This window comes from Arvicanthis niloticus, chromosome X (genome assembly GCF_011762505.2).
Source record: "Arvicanthis niloticus isolate mArvNil1 chromosome X, mArvNil1.pat.X, whole genome shotgun sequence".
In the NCBI taxonomy this organism is placed as follows: domain Eukaryota; kingdom Metazoa; phylum Chordata; class Mammalia; order Rodentia; family Muridae; genus Arvicanthis; species Arvicanthis niloticus.
Genome location: NC_047679.1, coordinates 52,317,649 through 52,340,050, shown reverse-complemented (window position 1 = coordinate 52,340,050; position 22,402 = coordinate 52,317,649). Strand labels below are relative to the sequence as shown.

The 22,402-nt window shown below is 39.7% G+C and overlaps 1 protein-coding gene across 2 annotated transcripts in view; it reads left to right on the top strand.

The window, feature by feature from the left end:
• Ophn1 (oligophrenin 1) overlaps window positions 1–22,081 on the top strand; it is a 308,721-nt gene extending 286,640 nt beyond the window's left edge. For both annotated transcript variants that reach the window (XM_076918793.1, XM_034485518.2), the window contains exons 22-25: window positions 11,942–12,107; window positions 13,143–13,193; window positions 16,733–16,774; window positions 17,968–22,081. In XM_076918793.1, the coding sequence (XP_076774908.1) occupies window positions 11,942–12,107; window positions 13,143–13,193; window positions 16,733–16,766 (251 nt within the window). In that variant the 3' untranslated portion in view covers window positions 16,767–16,774; window positions 17,968–22,081. The remainder of the gene's footprint in view (window positions 1–11,941; window positions 12,108–13,142; window positions 13,194–16,732; window positions 16,775–17,967) is intronic.
• Window positions 22,082–22,402: the final 321 nt, after the last annotated feature.

Genomic DNA, 22,402 nt, shown 5'->3' with positions numbered 1-22,402 from the left:
TTCTAGGGTTGGAGGCATCTTCCCTCCTTGTTCCTCTCATCATACTTTTTTAACTTAACATTTTTAAGTTAGTTTACAAAGTTGTTAGTAGGCTTCAGGATGAGACTCTAATACACATTTCATTTTAGTTGATTTTTATCCCCTGTCCCTCATCTTCTTGACACCCCTGCCTTATAGTATCTTTTTGCTCTTAGCATTTCCCCTTTCTTTTTACTCGATTGTCTTCCCTACTCACTCCCTTAGAGCCTCTTTTGTTTTTTAGTCACTGGGCATTTCCTGCCCTTTATTCCTATTTACTGCCACCAGAGTAGATGTATTTTACAGTCGGAAACTAAGATACAAATATGAGAGACAATGTACTACCACTCTCTTTCTGAGTCTGGGTTAACTGGCTTAAAATAATTTGTTTTCATTTCCATCCATTTTCCTGGCAAATTATTTCATTTTTCTTTTTGGCCGACTAAAGTCCCTTTGTGTATAGATACCCCATTTTCATTATCTATTCATCTGTTGATGGACATCTGGGCCTAGCTATGAGGAATAGAGCTACAGTGAACATGGATGTGCAAATATATTTGCGGCAGGATATAGAGTCCTTTGGGTTTATGCCCAGAAGTGCTATAGCTGGGTAAAAAGGGAGTTCTAGTTTTGGTTTTATAGATGCTTCCATACTATTTTCCACTGTGGCTTTACCAGCTTGCTCCCCCAACAACAGTATGGAAGTGTTCCTCTTTCTGCACGTTGTTTTCTTAATGGTGGCCATTCTCACTGGTTGAGATGGGATCTCAAAGTTGTTTTATTTTATGTGTAAGTACACTGTTGCTGTCTTCTGACACACCAGAAGAGGGCATTGGATCCCATTACAGATGGTTGTGAGCCACCATGTGGTTGCTGGGAATTGAACTCAGAACCTCTGGAAGAGCAGCCAGTGCTCTTAACCTCAACCTCTGAGCCATGTCTCCAGTCCTCAAAGTTGTTTTTAATTTAAATATCTTTGACAGAGATGCTAAACATTTTAAAATACATTCATTGACCATTATAATTCTTCCTTCGAAGACTGTCTGCCTTAGTCACTGTTCTATTGCTGTGAAGAGTCACCATGACTAAGGTAGCCCCTTATAAAGCCCCTTATAAAAAGAAAGCATGTGATTGAGGGCTTGCTTACGTTTTCAGAGGTTGGTCTGTTACCATCATGGTGGGGAGCGTGGCAGTCCACAGGCAGATATGGTGCTGGAGAAGTAGTTGAGAGTTCTACATCCTGATCCAGAGGCAGGAAGAGAGACTGGGTCTGGCATGGGCTATTAAAACCTCAACGCCCACACTCAGACAATTCTTCCAACAAGCCTACACATCTTTCAACAAGGTCACACCTGGTAATCTGTGTAAATCTTTCAAACAGTTCTACTCCCTGGTGACCAAGCATTCAAATACACAAGCCTATGTGGGCAATTTTTATTAAAACTGCAATAGTATCTGTCCAAATTGTTGGCCAATATTCCGAGTGATAACTGTTTCATTGCAGTTTACTTTCTAAAATTTTAAAACTATTTATTTTAGATATTAATTTCTTATATGTCTTTTAGCTGATGAAGACTTCCCACATTCTCTAGGCTATTTATTCTATTGATGTGTTGGTGGTGGTGGTGCTGGTGGTGGTACTGGTCGTGCTGCTGCTGCTGCTGGTGGTGGTGGTGCTGGGGGTGGTGGTGCTGGGGGGTGGTGTACAGAAGCTCTCTAAGTTTATATGGTTCCATTTGTCAATTCTTGGGTTATTTCCTGTTCAGAAGTTTGTTGTCTATAGATATATCCTTACGTGTTTAGCCTTTGTTTCAGTGTTTTCAGTTTAAAATATAGGTCTCTGATCTATTCTGAGTTCATTTGTATTTAAGCTGATAGATATAAAAACTAATTTTATTATTTTGCAGGTAGTTAATCAGGTTGATAGTTGAAAGGGCTGTGTCTCCTCCAACACATGTTTTTGACATCTTTGTCAGAAGTTAGGAGTCCATAGCTGTGTGGGTTTCTCTGTATGTCTGTTTTGTCCCAGTAGCTGATTTGAGGTCAGGAAATGTGATGACTCTTTAGCTGTGCTCCTTCTGCTTCCAATTGTTTTGACTATGTTCTTTTGTATTTCCTATATATTTTAGGCTTGTTTTTTTCTGTCTCTGTGAGTAGTGGATCTCAACATGTAGCCAATTATAACCTTGTTCATGATATCCTCCTGTCTCAGCCTCCTGACTGCTGGGATTATAGGCATGTACCACTGCACCTAGCCAGAGATACACTCCTGATCATTAGCACAGCAATAGAGCACATGTTAAGAAAAATGCAGTGTGGAGTAAGGCACTGGGAAATAGGAGGGTAGAGAAATGGCAGGGAATGGAGTTCATGTGCAAATTGTGCATGAGGCCTTTCACACTTACTGGAATAGCATCCGAGAGTTCCTTCTAGAGAGGAGAGAGAGACAGAGGGATAGGGAGCGAGGGAGATACTTTATAGTATACATGAAGGCAGAGGGTCAGTGAGGGAAAATAAGCCTGTCCAGATAAAGCAGAGGAAAGACATTCTGTTGTGGGTGGCAGGGAACAGCCTTAGTACATGCTGACAGCACTGTCTTTGAGCAGTTTAGCAAATGCTCTTTTGTGTGGAGGCCAACAGGATTTCCACAGAGCAGTTGACATTTTCTAATTCTCTGCTTTGGCCCTCCAATGTGTTCGCATGCTCACATTATTCTCCATGCCTGTATCTTGGGGTTTATATCTTTAAAATGAGGAAAAGGATCACCTACAAATAATTTTTGGGATTAAAAGGAATAGCAAACAAAATACCTGGCTCATAATCAGAAGATATGGTACTAATTCTCTCCCTCTGTCCTGTCTTCCCTCCCTACAATTTGCCTTTTGTAGGGGGCAGCCAGGAAAGGCCAGACATCTATGGAGACATCTGCTTCAGTTTAGAAGTCATATACTGATCATCACATTAACCAAGTAGAAAGTTGGGTAACTGCGCTTCTACCCCCATGGTTAACTTGGCCCTGCCCAGTGTCAAGCCAGATCTTGTCAGCTCAGCACACACAGTAACTTTTAGCCCTCCACTTCAGTTCTGCCTCCAACATCCTTGGATATAGAACCCAATCCTAGTGCCATCCCTTCCTGTTGCTTCTCTCACAGTCCTGTCCTTTGGGCTGCTGGCAGCAACAGCTGTGATCTAATGGCATCAGTTACAATAAGAAATGATCTGACATCTGACTTGCCCAGAGTCATCCAGGCTTTCTCAGTCTGAGCTGCAGCATTACCAGACTTTTTTTTCCCCTCTTAAATCAGTTAGCAACAAGCTGATGTGGTAGTTTTCCTCAAAGCCTCTGGCCTCCAGCCTTGGCAAAACTGGGATGGGTTGGGTCATGGTAGAGCCTAGCCAAATCTCTAGTAGAGTTGCCTCTTTAAAATTTCCCCACCTATCTTTTCACCTCTGCTTCCCTCTCTCTCTCCCGCCCTACTTTTACTGCTGTTCATGGTAAATTCCTGGATACCAGAAGAGTTATCAGTTAATCAGCTGCTGCAAATAGTTCATCAGCTACAGCTGATGATTAACCGTGTGTGCTAACAAACAACCTGAATGACAGGCTTGGGGAGAAAGTTGTCTCTTCTGCTTGCACCTTCTACATCAGTTATCTTTTTTTCACCTTTGTCATTGAAGAAGCTTCATTGCTTCAGTTATTCTAAATGTATCACTGTCCTGTCCTCTCCTGATATTTAGCCCTTTCACTGGTCTAGTATATGAATGGACTTTGTCATTCCTCACATCTTTTCCCCAATGCAATTAGAAATATCAGAAGCACATGGTAAATGGCTTACTTCCATGATGATTAACAACTTAGTAATACCTACTTTTGTTTGCTGATGGAATGTTATTCAGAACCATTTTCTATTCCAGACATGGACCAGTATACTTTCTCTTTTTCATTGTATGTTGTTCCTGTTGATAAGCCTGGGGGGAGGGGTAGATTTTACCCTACCCATTTCAAAGATAGAAAGGGTGGCTCAGACATGAAACTGGCCCAAAGTGCATTGGGTTATAAGATGCAGAGATGTTGCTGGGAACGATGCTTCTTGGATCTTTGTGATGTTTCTTAGTTCATTCAGTTTTAAAGATTTATCTTTATTTTATGTATATGAATATTTTCCTGCATGTATGTTTGTGTTATGAGTCTACCTTGTGCCCATGGAAGCCAGAAGCATGTGTCAGGTCCCCTGGAAACTGAAGTTATAGATTCAGTTTATATGGACATGCGTACATGCAATTAGAAATATCAGAAGCACATGGTAAATGGCTTACTTCCATGATGATTAACAACTTAGTAATACCTACTTTTGTTTGCTGATGGAATGTTATTCAGAACCATTTTCTATTCCAGACATGGACCAGAATCCAATAGAATCCAAATCTGATTCCTTCACAAGAGCAGCAAGTTTGTTTTTTTTTTTTTTTTAAATCATGAAACCATTTCTCCAAACCCACAGTGCGTCGTTTCTGCTGCTGCTGTTGTTATTGTTGTTGTTTTCCCTATGGTAGCCACCTTCTTTTCTGTCAGGCACTTACTTACTTGGAGGTATACAAAATTAGCATGTCTTCTTTTGAGCATTTGGTGTTGTCTTTTAAATTAATTTTCTAGGTAGGCATATAAAGCAATAAATGGATCATCATGGTACATCCTTGCACATGTGCTATACTTTATTACCATTCATTCCTATCCTTTATTGTCTTTCCCTATGCCTCCTCCAACTGGCTACCCTCCTTCCCCCAGTTAGCCCTCCCTTCTATTTTACTATTACATTTATTCCATTACTTTATTTCCCACTTCATTTAAGATCTCTTCCTCCACTCTCCCAACTTTCTCCCTTTGTGGCCTGCTATATAAGCACACACATCAGGTGAAATCTAAGTTCTGTATGTAAGAGAAACATGTAGTCTTTCCTCAGTGCAACTTTCTCTTATTGGTTCTGGTTTTACAAAATACAAATGTGTGGTTTCCACAAAAAGATACAGGACTGTTTGGGAGAATGAGGAGGAAAGACAGTTATATGTCTCTTGCTTATATACATTTGCACATTCATTCAGACATCACACTAAGCAAAGGGAAAGACCCAAGATTAAAAGCCATGATCCTGCCTTCCCAATGTTCATGGTAAGAATGGCTCATAGGCTATCTGTTCCATTGATGTTCCTGACAGGTGATGAGAATATCCCAGTAAGAGCACAGGAATAAGAACCTTCATTCTGCCTGAAGTATTGAGATTAAAGTGTGTATCATGCCACATATAGGGCCTGCTTAGTTTCTTTTCTCTATCTGGTGATATGCTCTGGGCTTGGGGAAAGGATGCTTGCAAGACCTTTTTCAGTCACACAGCCATCAATTCTTCACTGGGGTGACTAATGCTGTAAGTGGCACACGTATCTGCTCTAAAAGTATTAGGAACAGACTTGCTTCTACAGTAATGGGTGTTGCTGGCTATTATCCACATTTTCTTGTTCGGACTTATTATGCTTTAGTAATATACTGTTTGGTTTTCATTCTGCTCTTCCTGGAGTCTAACTTCAAATTGTTCTGTAAGGATAATTAATGGCTAAGGGGAAAAGAAGGCTTTATGATGGGCATAGAGGAGTGTCATAGCAAGAGATCATTCGAGAAGACTTTGGGGAACTCTAAGAAGATAGAATCTCTTCTCCCTGCTCTGTACCCCAAGGTTGGGTATAGGTGGATATAAGGAAAGGTACAAGATGCACATGCTAAGATCACATGCTATTATCATATGACAGAGGATGGGAATGAACACAATGATCTGGAGAATCGATCAAGTTTGCTGTGAAACCCATGTTTTGAACCAGGAGTCATAAGCAATGAAAGAATAGCTATTTACTTGAATAGCACAGACTAGAGAACATTTGTAATTAAAACCTCATTGCCTCCCTTGATGTGTGTCTTAAATTTGACTCTGTCTGTCCTAGGTGTGGGATTTTAGGTAAATCATAACCTCACTGAACCTCTCATTTGTATAAGAGGATCATAATTGTGCCCATTGGATTGCTATAACAAGGAAGAATAACAAGTATATACCTGTCCCATTCCAACTACCCTGTAAATGGAAGTAGTTGCTTGGCTTTGATAACAGGCTATTGTAATTAGGTCAGCTGTACCTTTTATTCTCCCATTATAGTGTAGTGTGAGATAGCACCTCCATTACAGGCAAGGGGTGTGTGTGAGAGAGAGAGGAGGGGGTTATTGTGGTCTGTAAAGCACCTAGTTATATAGTAATGGCTCAAGTGGCAGAATACAAGACAGAGGACATCTGCTTTTCTGTATTCTAGGGCCTTGGAGAAACCTCAAACCTAAAATACGAACAGAAGAAAAGAGCTCAGAACTATGTTATTTTTATTTTTATTTTTTTTAAATTTTTTGTTCTTAGCCTGTCTATACACACAATAAACATCCAGAAAGAAAAAGCATTGTGGAGGGAAGGGGGGGGGGAAAGAGGTATTTTTAGCTCTTCTTTAGTCTTCAAGAGTAGCTTGGTCCGTGGATCTAACAGTCCTCCTCCAGTATGTTTTTCTATACCTCACTTCTGTGAGCCCCACACTTGGCCCTCTAATGTGACTGCCAAGTCACAGTGCTCTCACTTACTTCCCATATCTATGACTTCTCATCCCAGTTTGGCTTTAAAACCCCAGGGAGACAGTATCATTGTTTGAGAGACACAAATGCCCTCACAGCATTCCCCGTATGTTGAATACTTCCTTTAGGTTTCTGAATACTTTTGAATCTTGGGAGTATTATGCTTTCTGTGTCACACAAAGCTTAGTTGGAAGCCTAAAAAGGGAAAGCTTTCTTTGCTGTCCTAAAAGTCTGGACTGCATTTTTCTTTACTCAATAAATATTTGTTGAATATCTGCCGGTTACATGCAGAGCAATTTACTTGCATCTCTGGGGAATACAGAGATGATTCCCACCTGGATCTTGCTCTCAAGTTGCTCCCATTTCTAATAGAGGAGAAAAAGTCATGAAAACAACGAGCCAAAGTACAAGACAACCAGTGCCTTAAGAGCTACAGAAAGGAACTTGGAGAATCTTAAGCTTCCTAAGAGACATGGCACTTAAACGGATGCAAATTTTGGCATGTGGGAATAGGATAAATAGCATCTTAGGAAGATGATTAATGGCAAGACATGCACACAGAATAATAAATAATAATGTTTGTCTGGACTGTAGCATATGTGAAGAAGAATGGTAGAAAGCTAGATCAAAAAGGACTGCTAAAAGGGATGAGGGTACTGAATGCCAACTTAAGCATTTTGGGTATTTTCTGCAGGCAACAGGGAGCCAGGAAATTGAAATCTACTTCTTGAGAGGTAAAAGGAAGGTGGACTAAAGGAAGGGAGAGACAGATAAAGAAATCGAAGCTTCTATTGTATTCCCCAAGCAACATACAAAAGTCAGCAGAAAGAAGTTTACAGACTGATACCATCTGCTGATTCATCTGCAAAACAATCCAGTCCTCATATTGTACTGGTAGAGAAATAAATGAACTGCTGACTTACACAAGCTAGTTTTAGTATTAAGATGAGAATCCAGGTTTCTTGACTCCTAGTTATATGACTTCTTTCTATGCCTTGCCAGTTTGACATTGTGGCTTAACTGTGACTGAGACAAATTAGAGGCAAGAAAGAACAACACCGGGGTCTTTCAGCCAAGAAAACTCTTTGCTGCTACTTCAAAGAATGACTTGCAATGAATCATCAAGTTGGAGTTGCATATAAAGGACCTAATCAGACAAACAGTTAATGGCGCTTACTTTGCAGGCCTTAGTTAGATGTCCATTTTGATGTGGCTTTAAAGGTAACAAATGAGGTTTTTGTCTTGAGGATGGTATCTGCTGTAGTCTTCAAGAGAAATGAACCCTAGCCTCAGCCTGACTTCAGGTAGAAGTATTTTCTGGCTTCGAAAGTAAAACATCCTTCCTATCAAACTCCTCACTCCAGTAACTAGTAGAAATGGGATATCACTGTCATCTTTGGTCATCTGTGACCTGCAGTGAAGAAGCAGTGTCATGTGACTTACAACTTTGCAGATCATACTTCCCATCATTGTATTACTTGGGGAGCATCGGAATATTCATGTCCAAGTTCTCCTCCAGTCAAACTAGGAACTCTGAGGATGGGACCCAGGTACTGTACATCTAAAGGTCTTTACATGTTCTAATGCATAGCCAGGGTTGAAAGGCACTACAGCACTGGTAACTAGAACTCCATAGGTTTCAGAGAGTGCATGCACATGGATCTGTTAGTGGTAAACTGTGAGATTCCTTTTTCCTTTAGGAGATCTTCCTCAACAGTAGAAAGGGAATAACATTTATGCAAAATTACAGCCAATCTTAACTATGAAAATTGTGTGTTAAGAGCACTAAATATAGTGTTACAGTTCTTGGAACAGAACTGCTGTTAAATAATAAAAGTAGCCAGAACTGAAACTGTGCAAGACCCTGGGATTAAACCCTGCACTGCAAAATTGGCCAATAACAATAAATAGTAACTATAACTTTACTTACATTTTTTCCTTACTGTTATTTGCAATTTTACATTGCTATTACTAATAACAGACACCAGGGAAAGTAGTAGTCGATATGGACACTAAAGATAAGAATTCAACCATTATTCTATCACAATCTAAACACGAAGGGAATGAGTAAAGTGGATTTAGCCTTCTGAGCCTCAGTTTCCTTCCTGTAAAATAGAAATGCCATGAAGTCCTATTCTTTACTTCTCAGCTTACTATGGAGATCATATAGGAGAATGTTTCAAACAATACTGTTAGGCAATTTGTTTTTCCTAACAATTTGTTAGGAAAAATGATTATTATTACTTTAATTTTTAATTTTTTGTTTGCTAATGCAGTTATAGAAAATGATCCTGATGCTCAGGGAATAGCATCTCCATTAATGTAAGACAGAACCTAGATGGGGAGATAGAAGTTCTGTCTGAATCCAGAAATAGTATTTTCCTCATTCCTCCACTAATATACTGCTTCTGCTTGACTGTCAGAATCACTTCCCCTATCTTTTCCCCTAAGATTCCTCAGTAAATGATTATTTTTAATATGAAGCTCAGATTTGATCTGTCTCTCATAAAATAAACTTATAATATTTTTACTTTTTGAGAATTTCTTACTGACCTACAATATTTTTAATCATATTTACCCTCCTTATCCATGTAACTTCTTCTGGATCCCTCTATCCTCTCACTCCTTCCAAATTTGATTCTTCTCTTTTGTTTGTATAAAACCTACTCAGTTTGACTTGCGTTTCTGACATACTCATGAGTTTGGGGACCATCCACTAGAATATGTTTGCCATACCAGGAGTCACACTGTTAAAACAAACAAACAAACAAACAAACCTGACTCTCCCTTCCCTAGTAGCCATTGTTTGTCAATATGTCCTCAGCTGGGTGTGGGCTTCCATGCCCCTCCTCTCTCTATCCTGGAACTTTGGCTGGCTTCATCTTATGCAGGTCTTTTGCATACAACCACAGCTGCTGTGGACTCATGAGTGTAATAGTCTTTTAATGTCCAGAAAAGACTGTGTTGCTCTTAGAATTTGTCTATTATTTCTTCTGCAATAGTCTCTGCACCTTGGAATGAGGAAATAGGAAACCACAGGTGTCTATTCTCTATACTTTGATTAGTTTTGAGTTTCTGTGTAAACTGTTGTTCATTGAGCAAATAAACTCCTCTGATGATATCTGAGAACTACATTAATCATATGTATAGAGAAAGAGACCATAGGGCAGTTTAATTCTATGTCTATTTACAAAAGTGATAGAAGTAGGTTCACTCTTTGGCCAAGTAAACTTCCCAACCATGAATTTGAGGATATACTTATAGTAACAGGCATGTGCTTCCTCCCTTGGTGACCCTAAATCCAATCAGGAAGTAGTTGGTTACCCTGTAATATTCATGCCATTATTGCATCTATGAGCCTATCTTTCCAGGCCAGTTGTTATTTTTGCTTATAGGATTTATATCTAGGTAATGACTGCTGATAAATACCAGCCCCAGCACCCTGCATAGAACCTTCTGGTGTCATGAAAGCTAGCCATCAGGGTGGAGGCTTCCTGATCATACTAACTTGATTTCTCCATGTTCTGTGCCCGAAGTGTGTGTGGTATATGCCTTCAGCAATAGAGTCTTAGCATCAAATTTTAATGGAAAGCCAAGAGTAGCAATAGACTGTGTTGTTTTGAAGTGAGGTATGTCACAGTGAGCCTTTCATTTGGTATCCTATGGCTTCTGGGAGGAACTATATTCCCTGTGTATGGTAACTACAATTAAATTATTTTATGTATTTAGGAAACTTATAAAATAATAGATTAAGATATCATAACACTAAGCAAATATCAAGATATACTAATGCACTTGCATTGCTACCCATGTGGCTATTTTAATTTTGTCTTTGTTGGGACATTAGTAATTTTTGTGGATTTTTGTTTGTTTCTTTTTTTAGTAATTTATTTTTGTATTCACTTTACGTCTTGATCGCATCCTTCTTTCCTCCTCTCTTCTCAGTCTTGCCCCTTATAAATTCCTCCTCCCATTATCTTCTACCCTTTTCATCAGAGAAGGGAAAGCATTCCTTGGGTACCACTGTTGAGACAGAGTCTTACTCTGTAGCTTAGGTTGGCCTGGAACTCACTATGTAGACCAGGCTGGCCTTGAGCTGATGTTAATCCTTTTGCTTTAGGCTTCCCTGTGTTGGTATTACAGATGTGAACTGCAATGCCCAGATTTATTGATTCATTTTTAAGTTATTTCATACACACACATGCACATGCTTGTCTTGACCTTGTCCAAATTCTTGTCAGTTTATATGTAATACATATTGGTTAATTGTTTGTAAGAATAAATTGTTTGTTTAGTCTTTGAGGTTAGGGTTTGACATTTTGCCATTAAGGTATGTGTTTTGTGCCAGTTGGTTTTTCTTATTTTTATCTTGGATGAATTCCTTTGCACTTTTTATCAAAATGGATTACTGGATAAACAAGTATGAATTATTGCCTATGCACAATTTTATATTTCATCCAGATTGTTCCAGAATGCTTGATAGGTATCTAGATAGAATAGGCCAATTTATAGTGCCACCAGCAGTGTGTGAATACATTTGTTTTGTCATAATCCTACCAGGACCATTTTATACAATGTATGTTCCAGTTAATCTGTAAGCCAGAAAAGTGGAGGTAAAAAGGTGATTTAGGACAGTATTTGAATACTGAAATGTACCTGATATTTTTTTGAGATTTTGTTTTTTAATTTTATGTGCACCTGTATGCAGATGTGCACATGAGTGTAGTTGCCCCACAGTGTTCAGAAGAGAACGTTGGATCACCTGGATCTGAAGTTAGAGATGATTGTGAGTCTCCTGACATGTGTTCCGGGGACCTAACTTGGGTCTTTAGCAAGAGCAATAAATACTTTCAACTGCTAAGCCATTTCTCCAGTCTCAGGATCCGAATTTTAGTGGTGATAAATTTATCAAATTCAAGTTTCTCATCAATCACTACAGTGTAGCTGGAACTGTAGTAGACACATTGGTTCCTAACTTAAGCCCTTCAGTTTCTGTAAACTGGTATGTCACTACTCTGAATTATAAAGCCAAATAAATGAAGAATTAGGAAATTCATAACAGACATGAAGTTGTGCAGTCCGGGTTTAAATGTAAGCTTCCTAAAGGACAGCAGCCAGAGCATTTTAAAACAAAAAGAAAAAGGTGGTGTTAGTCAAGAAGAAATGGGTCCAAGAGAAGATGGTCCTGACAACCCCAGTTGAAGTGCCTAATAATGCTTGGTGTTCTATTTGGTTGACTATTTATCTCCTGGATGTTGTTTTCTCTTTTAGGAGATGCTGACTGTTTCAGCAAAGTCCGGCCCCCAGGAGAAAAGCAAACAATCATCCGTCCTCCAGTGAGGCCCCCAGACCCTCCTTGCCGGTCCAGTGCTTCACAAAAGCCAGATCCAAAACCAGAAACAGTCTCTGGCAATGCAGAGGATATCCCATCATCCGTGTAAGTAATGTGCTTCCTCAACTTGACCTAAGGCCTGTGCTGACAACTAGATGGTGCCTTCAGGACCACCATCTCTGGTTGCTGAGTGTATATAACACATGACTCTGGAGCATCATTCACTTCAAAATGTAGGGGACTATCCAGTGTCATCCCTGTCTGGAGTATTCCACTCAACACCCAGAGTTGACCTATATCACTAAAGAGAAAGACCTCTGAAATTTTTTTATATAAAGACCCATTTTTCTTAGCTGCCCTGATTGTCAGTAGAGTAGAAAAATTACTTTTAGATTTTTTTTGCTCTAGAAATCTTTGGCTTATTTTGTGTTATTGCTACTGGTTTTCAAGTAATTTAATGAACCCCTTTTTCCCATTGTAGTTGTGCTTGGGGCTTTTTTTCCTTTCTTTCTTGCAAGGAAAAAAGTACATTTTAAAAAAATTGTCCAAAATGACTCAGGTCCTCTAAAGATTCTCTCACAGAACAGGAGCTGAGCTGATATCCAGGCCTCTCTGGTGCCTGGCCGTAAATTGGGGAGCTAAGAAAAAAGCAGACCTAAGGGACCTGTTTTGCTTGGCCTCAGCCAACGACCTGGACCCTTCTTAGTGTTTCACCTCCCGATCCTCCTTCTTCTTGTGTCTCTTGTTTTCTATAATTGTAAAATTGGGGAAGAACAAAGCCTTCACAACTTCAGCTAAATCCTCAAAGCATATTTTCAAAGTGCCCTAAACCACACTTTGAAACCAAAGATTACTTTTATTTATTTTTCAAGACAGGTCTGAATGGTTTACAGACGTAGATCATTTGGATCAATAAGAAGTAAAGGGTCTTATTTGTTGCCTTGGAGTGCGTATTGGTTTTGAGCCATTTCTCATTCTGATATTTCAGTTTTTCTCAAACCCTTGGCTTTTTTTCCAGCAAAAGTAGGGCCTGGTATTGGTGACCCCTGTGTTCCAGCGTGTCATGACCTTTCCAATGACTCTTGGTTCTCATTTGTATTTCAGTGCAACTCATCAGTCTTGGTTGGCTTTTATTTGTAGGGTGGCATCCAGAACCAGATTCTTTGAAACAGCTTCCCGGAAAACTGGAAGGTAAAATAAATAGGAGACAGAAGAGAAAGCAAGAGCATCCCATCAGTTTCTGCTCTTCCATCTCCTTTTCTGTTTCTCTATATTTTTGTTCTTTCTCCCCTCTCTTCCTCTACCCTCCTTCAATTATTATAGAACAGCTTCTATTTCTAATCTGTGTTCTGCCATTTACTCTTACTTGTTCTTACTTGTATCTCTAACATTCTCAGTTTCTTTCTGTATTTTCTTCTTATTTCATGTCTTCTTCTGTCTGTTGTCTCTTTTCTTAATCATTTCCCAATGCTTTTCTTCTGTTTCTCTTTCACAGACATACACTTGCACATATAACCACTGTTGGATATACTCATATCCTATCTTGGTTAGGGTTCCTATTGCTGTGATGAAACACCATGAACAAAAAAGCAAATTGTGGTGGAAAGGGTTTAGTTGGCTTGCACTTCTACATCACTGTTTGTCATCAAAGGAAGTTAGGACAGGAACCTGGAGTTAGGAACTGATGCAGAGGCCCTGAAGGGGTGTTGTTTACTGGCTTGCTCCTCATGGCTTGCTCAGTCTGCTTTCTTATAAAACCTAGGACCACCAGCCAATGGGCTGCACTTCCCACATCAATTACTAATTGAGAAAACACTTCACAATCTTGCCTACAGCCTGACCTCTTATGGAGGCATTTTCTCACTTGAGATTCCCTCCTTTCAGATGACTCTACTGTGTATCAAATTTACATAAAACTAGCCAGCTCACATCACAAGCTATATTGGAAACAAACTTTACACCCAAGAAGGTCTTTTTGTTTTTGTTATTTTGCTTGTTTCAAATCTATAATGAATAAGGTCAGCTGGCAAAGGCATATAGAATATAACATTCTAGTATCTGTGGATTTGGAGTCAGTGTAAATAGTTGGCTCAATCAATGACTATCATACCGACTATCCATCTAAATGTCTTGGAAATTTGTAAAAAAAAAAAAAAAAAAAAATCCCAGATTCCTGGCTTCCACTCTAGACTCACTAAAATTGATCGTTAGAGCAGGGCCATTATTCTCTCTTTTTGTTCCTCCCTCCCTAGTTTCCCCTCTCCTTTTCCCTCTGTTCACCATTCCTTCTATTCATTTTTAAAATTTCTCAAATGATGGTACAAACTGTTCAAGCCCTGGGCATTTGGGAGCATTTGGACAAAAGCTCCTGAAGGAATGATTGCTTAGTCTTCAGGGTGTTTGCTGTGAGATTGTTCTATGTGACTAATCAGACAGCTTTAAAATTGTACTTCCTGGCAAAGAACAAGAACTCTTCTACGTGATCAGCTAAAAGCAGAGAAATGCACCTTTACTATTGAAAATGTACCAGGATAGGTTTGACACATCCTCTTACCAAAACCTTGGGAACTAATTAACCAAGATGTGATTCCATATGACAAGTTACCCTAGTGTAGCTTGGCAATCACAGGCAGCTCTGGGCTTAGCCAAATTCTATTTAGACAATAACATAGTACTTATTCTACTGTAATAAATGAAAGTGAAGTCAAATCACTGATTTATTTTACCAGGATCAAGAAGATAAGAGGGTTTTGGATCTAAATCTGGAGGTTGTAGCTCAGTGCTGTTATTTTCATACCATACTTGCAACCTTGGGATCCATGGAGTGGGATGGGGCAGAGAGAGAGAAAGAGAGAGAGAGAGAGAGAGAGAGAGAGAGAGAGAGAGAGAGAGAGAGAGAGAGAGAGAGACAGAGACAGAGACAGAGACAGAGACACAGAGACAGACAGAGACAGACAGACAGACAGAGACAGACACAGAGAGAGATTGACTGTTTATGAAATTATTAATAAGGACGCCATCTATGAGCATCATTACTTCCAAGCATCCTTTATCCCTTCCCAGGATAAATCATTTGAGAAATAAGCACCAGAGAAATTGAGAGAAATAAACTAGAATGGACAGAAAGAATTGAGCATTTTAAAAGCTTTCGAGAAGAGTTAATATGTGAGCTGGGACTTGATAAAATAGAAGTACACAGCAAAATTTGGAAGATTGATCTGTATCTTAGTGGATAGGCTGTCAAGGCACTAAGAGGGGAAAATTTAAGAAGCCTGAACAAAGTCTAGAAAAATTCTTAGTGCAGAATCAGTTTCATTAGGAAAACTGTAGCCAAATTGATTTTGAGGACAGGGAAAGATTGATAGCATTGCCAGTGGGCTGGAATTTGCCAGCCAGTGCTCAGGACAGACTTAGACCACAAACCAAAGAAGGCCTTGGCCAAAGCAGGTACTTCAGCCTATACTATTCTATCGACTCCTTATCTGGGTTTCTAGAACCTAGACTTAATCCTCTCTGTCCTAAGAATACATCTTGGAAGCAATGTGGGTAAGACTAAACTATATCTGCCTTCAGTACGACATCCTGACTACCCATAGGGTCTTCTTACTTAGATAGGAATCCCACCTTGAATCCACCATCTCTATCTCACATCCTGGCCACAGAGCAAGATGTTACTAGTCATATGTACAATCCCTTATTTGGTCATTGCTGCCAACTTATTCTTTCATAGAAAATAAAAAATGCTGAGGTGCTTAACTGTTATCTTGCCCCTTTTAGTTTTCCATTTGCATACTTGGCTGCATCCTATCATTTCGATAGCATCTGGTCATTATTCCCTTGCCTCCTTCAACAATTAAAAAAGAAAAACTCAAAAACTTATTAGAGATTTGTCAAGAAAAGAAAGGAGGAGAGAATATTTCCTAAGGCAGCAAAGCTTCAGAAGAGATTAGTGTTCCACTTTGTCTCTAATGTAGGAGCAAGAGGAGAAATCTTAGCCGAACATAAGACTAGGAATATGAATCAGAGCCACACTGCAAAGGTCTAGAATGACATATTAAGGTGTTTGCTCTTTGTATGATAGTCTACTCAGGGAAGGTCATGGAAGATGTTTAAGTGGTGATGCACATTCTGAGCTGGTTGAGTTGTAAAAAGATTACTCTGGTGGTAAAGATTGGAAGCAAAGAGACCAATTAGGAAACAAATCATGCTGGCAAGAGTTGATGAAAGTCCTGACCTAAGGTGTTGCTGTGGGAATGGAATGCAAGGACAGATTTGAGATCAGTTCAATTAGACCCTGCTGACTTTTCAGATGTCAGGCATTGTAGAAGTGCAGAGAGAGAAAGAGAAAAGTCTAACTTGGGCAATTTGGTAGATGGTACAATAATTAATCATAAAGAAACAGGTTTTCTGAGATGTTTGCTGTGCTCAATTTCAAATGGTGACTGTGAAGACAGTGCAAGACATTCACATAGAGATGTCCCAAGAGTAACTGCAACTTGGGGTAGTTGCCAGGGTGGGGCCTGTAGAGATCCATTAATAGAAGAGTTAGGTATAACTATTGTATTGTAGAACACTAGTGTGGGGCATCTTTATATACTTTATATACTGCAAGATGAGCAGTGATACTTAATATTTGGTGGTAACTGAAACCATAAATAGGAATAATTTGTCATTAGTCTTTTAGTCCTAATTTCAAGGGTTTTATTGAAATCTCTTCCTTTTGCCTACAGTTCTCAAGGAAAAATTCCTGGAGATGAGAGTTGAGGCTACAGGTATGTTGTTTCTACATTCCAAAATGTTCTTCAAATAAGCTTATTTCATGGCATCTAAGATTTTGAAGACTAGAGTACCACATAAGTCCAGAAGGTGGGAACTTACTTAGCACCTCAGTCCACTACCCTAAAATGACATATCCTTTAAACTTTCTGCTTTGTGAGGTTTTGTATGATTTGAAGTTGTCCTGTCCTTCTGTTCGTCCTCAGCCGCATCATTTCCAGTTGGCCTTTTGATTGAATTCAAAGGAATCCCAGGCTGTGATTTTTTTATGGCCAAGCATGTTTCTTTTTCCTAGTCTTAATTTCTGTTTGTAAAATGAGATGGATGGAACTTTGTTACTCTGATACCGTGTGGGTCTGAACAGAAACTAGTGACTTCCTTTTTGATAGTATAACAAACGTCAAGGTGTCTGTAGTGGAATTTCATTCCTTCAGACCAAGTCACTAGTTCAGTCCTTCCTACCTGAACCGTCATCTTTAAGTCCTTTATATTTTTCTAGCACAAAGAACTTTCATATCCATGATCTCATGTGATCCATATCACATGCCAGGAGTAAGGAGGATACTATGTGTTCTAAATCAACAAACAAAGGAACTGAAGTTCAGAGGGGATAAGTGACTTGCTAAGGTCACAGGAGACTTGGGGGTCAGGGAAATGTCTTTCTCTGCGTAGGACTTTTGATTGCTTTGTTATCAGATCTCTGGCATGACATGAACCAATATGCACGTTAATGAAGTCCAAGTCTAGGGTTTGGCTTGCCATGTACTCCTTAGCCTTCTATTGTTTCCTGTCACTGCCAGTCCTCCATGACCTAGAGAAAGATAAGCCTTTCCTTATCAGCTTTAAAAATAAAGGCCTGTTCAAAGGAAGTTTGGAGATACTGAAGAGAAAGGCAGTGGCTACAATGTAAGGGAGGAGAGTGGGCCAGTAGTCTTAGAAGCCTTACTCCTGGGCTTTTGCTTCCTCTGCTGATAGATTTTTAGGGAACCGGCAGTGGAGTCAAAGGCGCAGTCTCTACTTCTAGTTTCAGCAATCTTGGGCCTATTGCATAGGGTCTGAAGTAGTAAAGTCTTTTTTCTAGGTTGGGTACCAGTTACAGGGTAAATAACTAGAGAGACCCCACTGCTCAATGTCTGCTAAATATTTACCAAGGCCTAGCTAACTTCCTACTTTCTTCTTTCTTTTTCAGGTTTGAAAGGACTTGGCCTTGAGGGACCCTTTTCTGGATGGGAAAGGGTTTACTTCAAACCCTTGTGAGCTATTGGTGCTGAAGATCAGCTCTTTCTGGCCTTGTAGGTTCAGTGTCTGGGAACCTATAAAATGAAGAGCGCATGTCTTAGGCATGTGTTTGTTTCTTCTTTGTATTTTGTCTTCATCGCCCCAGAATTCCTGTTGTGAGCAATTCCTAGGACACTGGATGGCTGGATTCTCTCAAGCTTCAAGCTCTACTGAAGAGAAAATACCCACTGATCTATATCAAGGAAAAGAGCCTAGTTTCCCACTCCTCTCTGAACAGCTTGTTTCCACACAGGTCATTGGATTCTGGCATGATTCAGGGCTAAAGACTGTTCTTAGGGGTCTTACCCTGATCTAAAGACCATTCGCATTGGGGCCATTGTATACCTTATTTGGAAGGGGGTAGGGATGTTAGCTGAATATTGGAGAATTGTGTCATGTCTCTTTCCAAGGATATGGATGCTGACTAATTCCAGATTGGCACCCTGGTACCATGACATGTTGCTGAAATCCAGATGGGCCAAACTGCATGAATAATTCCCACCCAGTGTCATTGGGTTTAGGAAGATAGACTTCTCTCTTTTTGCTTTCAGCCTCTGAGGACAAATCTGCTAAGCATGTTTTGCATGTCAAAGCCTAGGCCTGTCTGGATTTTCCTTCCTCCTGCTTTCTCCCAATAGCTTCCTTTCCAGCAAGCAACAAATAAAACAAAACAGAAAGCATTTCTGTAAAAAAAGGGGGGGTGTCAAATGTTAGGAAAAATTGTTAAGATTGACTGAGTCCAGGGAATTAATGCTCTTGTTTCTCATTTGCCTCTAGCTTACAGGCTGTTTTATTCCCCACCCCCACCCCAAAACAAGCAAACAAACCAAGCCACAAACAAATGAAACCAGATCTTAACCAGGTGCTTATGGATTTTGGAACTCCCATGATGCCCGCAAGATGACATATACAATGCCATGAGAGTAATGCCTTTTCCGAGCAGATGGTTCATAACATTCTACTGAATTTCAAATGGAACTGCAACCCAATAAAGGTTAAGAACCACAGCCCTTGAGATAAAAGACTCTTTACAGCCCATAAAGGGTTGGATTAGAAGGAACTTTCAAAAGCATTTATACTAACAACAGCTTAGTTTACATGAAGAGCAAGTTAGTGACCACAGCAGGACAAGATCCCAGGTGTCTGAACTTCTACATAAGGTTCTTTTTAGTACACCACATTTATCTAGGAAAGGGGCCTTGTAGGTGGTGGCTTTAATGGCCCTTTTGGGAGGTATTGGCTTTTATCCTCTTTCTAGAGCCTCTCATATTTGCTAGCAAGGAGAAAAATGTCAAGATACAAGCCCCTGGTCCCTTTGATTACTGCTGGAGTCATTGAAAGTGCACTAAAGCTAAAGCAGTGCAGTAAGGAAGGAGTCTGAGGAACAGACAGTTTTGAACCCAGTTTTTCAGTGTGCTGATGCTGCTGTTTCTGTGCAGATGCCTAGACCACAGCCTCCAAAGCTTTCAGGGCTCTTATTGAGCTCTGCTCTGAGAGCTGCATCCTCTCTGTTAATGCATGAAAAGCAAACATATGTGCAGAACATGGTCACAGGAGTGGGTTACTAGGGCTTCAGATCCATGAAAGATTATAAAGACAGTTTGAATCTGTTTGTGTGTGTGTGTGTGTGAAGGAAAATACCACAGTAAGCACTAAATATATTAGAAAGGTAGAGAAAGACATTTCAATCCCAATTGAAGAAGTGTCTAGAAACTTTGCACTGCAATTGCAGTATTACGTGAGGCATGGATGAAAACTCAGCTGGGAAAGGCGGGGGTACCAATTTTGGAAGCCAGGGAGCAGTTGATGGGGCTGCTCCTGCAATTAACTCTCTTTAAAGACTGAAATATATCATCTCCCTTTCAAAAGCACAATGTTTTGTGGTGAAGCATACTGTTATGAAATGGGATCGGCTTGACCTGTGTATGATACATAGGCACTTGCTCAGAAGATGTGATGATGCAAGTGGTAACTGGGAAATTAGCAGCAACCCTGGCCAGTAAGTGAGAGAACTGTTAAGTCTTGGACAGTGACAACAGAAATGCTAGCACTTATTAATCACCCACTAAATACTAGGTACATCAAATGCCCTATTCTTTCATCCCTATAACAATCATGTATGTACTCCTCTTCATGTCCAGATCAAAAGAGGACCCCGTTGCATTAAGTTACTGGGTCTAGTACACAGACATCATAAATACCCAGAAATGTGATTTGCACTCAAGCCTTTCTGACTTTGTATCCTGTGCAATTTTCCATGTGCCGTTTTGAGGTAGGTATTTAAATAGAGGCCACATGACTAATAAATATGGAAAGGAAAGCAGTAGGGTTGCGGGGAAGTGGTGCAAGTCCACTTCATAAGGTAGTAAAATATAGGCTGAAATGTACTCCAGAGTTGGATTTTCTTTTTACTTGGGTTTATCCATCTGGTAATATGTTTTAAAAGATCATGCAACCTCACCTTGTGAAGTGAAGAATTTGTTATGATTATTAGCTGTGAATTCTTTGCCTTAGTCATTTTTTGAAAGAGAAAGGATTTTTTTTTCTAGGTGTTGCTGTGCTTTCCCAGTATTCATGGCTTTATCCAGAAGGCTGGTGACATCCAAACATGCAGATTGAGGAGGGAAGCTCTCTGTGCCTCTGTGGAATTGGATGCCCCGGGGTCATAGCCCTACAAAATTTTTTCGGTGAAAGAAAAAACCAGGAGGTCATTTAATAAAAGAAATTTCACTGGGTTTTTGTATTTCAAGTTGAAAAAATGAAAAGGAGGTGTAATGGAGTATCCAGCCATCACAGGGCAAAACTAAGCATTCAATTTAAATAGTAAAATAGTGTCATGTAGTGTACTTCTGAAATAATGGGCTACAATAGAGAAACATCTTTCTGCCTTTCAAGGTGTTCCTTTATTCTGTAAGAACTACAAAAAAGTAAAGGAATTAGTTCAACAACTTGTAAAATAATTGCTTTTGAGAGAACATAGATCAGTGAAGCTGCTATTACAGTAGCAGCAGACAAGTGGTCTTGACATATTACAAGTCCACAAAAGGTTTCAAAACCACAGCAGCAGAAAATCCAGGCAGAAGCAAAGTAACTTGACAGGATATTTTCAATGAAGAAAATCTTTCATTTTCATAGGGAAATGCAGTATTTTATGTCAAGGACACTAATAAAAACCTTAAAAGATTGCCTGTGTGTACGATGTGTGTGAAATCAGAGAAAAGAAAAGAATGAGATTCCCTGAGCCCATTCAGGTGCTGCTTAATTAAGTGTACAGATTCTCTTGAATAAATACAGTCTCATGTCTTTTAAGATATCAGGAATGATGGTCCACCCACTTCCTACCTCTTAGCCATCTTGGAAGAATTGGAAGAGAACTCAGCCCAGAATTCTTTTGGACCAAAGAGTCTTAATTTATTCTCCACTTTGCAACACAGCTTTGTCATTCTCTCAGGCCTCACAGCATCAGTGCAATTCTGGCAATTCTGTCTTGTACATAAGGAAACATGAGGCCCAGGGAGCTAGCTGAAAATGAGTTGTCCGTGAGCAGAATCTAGAAATTGATAAAAATCCAGGATTGAAAACTAGAGATGTTTTTTTTATTTACCAAACTGTCACAAAGCAGTAGTGAGAATGAATCCCAGGGCCAGAGAGATGGCTCAGCAATTAGGAGTATTGGTTGCTCTTCAGTTGTCCCAAGTTCAATTCCCAGTGGCCACATGGCAGCTCACAACCATCTATAAAGGTAGCTCTACAGGATCCAATACCCCCATTGCCCCCATCTGTATGTACATGCAGACAAAATACCCATATACATCAAATTTATAAATACATCTTTAAAATGAATCCCAAATGTAACTGGAGGTGTTTAGAAATAGGATTAATGAAAAAAGTGTCAGCATTCTGTTACCTGGGGACTTGTTAGAAATGCTGATTCTTGGGACCTACCCTAGACATCTGGAATAAGAATCTGTATTTTAGCAAGACCCCACAAGAGATTTCTTTGCACATTAAAATTTTGAGAAACACTTGGCTTTGTCTGGTCTCATCTTTTGAGAGTCCATAACTCCCTGCTTCTTGCATTGGTTCGCATGTGGCCTGTAACTTTGCTGACAAATGAAGTTTCTCTGTGTCCAAGAATAGCAGAAGGAGTCTAGGGAATAAATCAACTGAAAGTTACTTGGCTGTCAGACTGCAACGGAAGTAGTAGAAAGACGGCATGTGGCAGAACTCTTCTCAGGATCTCAATGGTCGACTCAGCTTTGTCACTTCCTCTCTGAGATGCTAAGCATGCCATTCACATTGTCTACTTTTGTCTCAAAGGATCTTTTCAACATTTATACACAGGC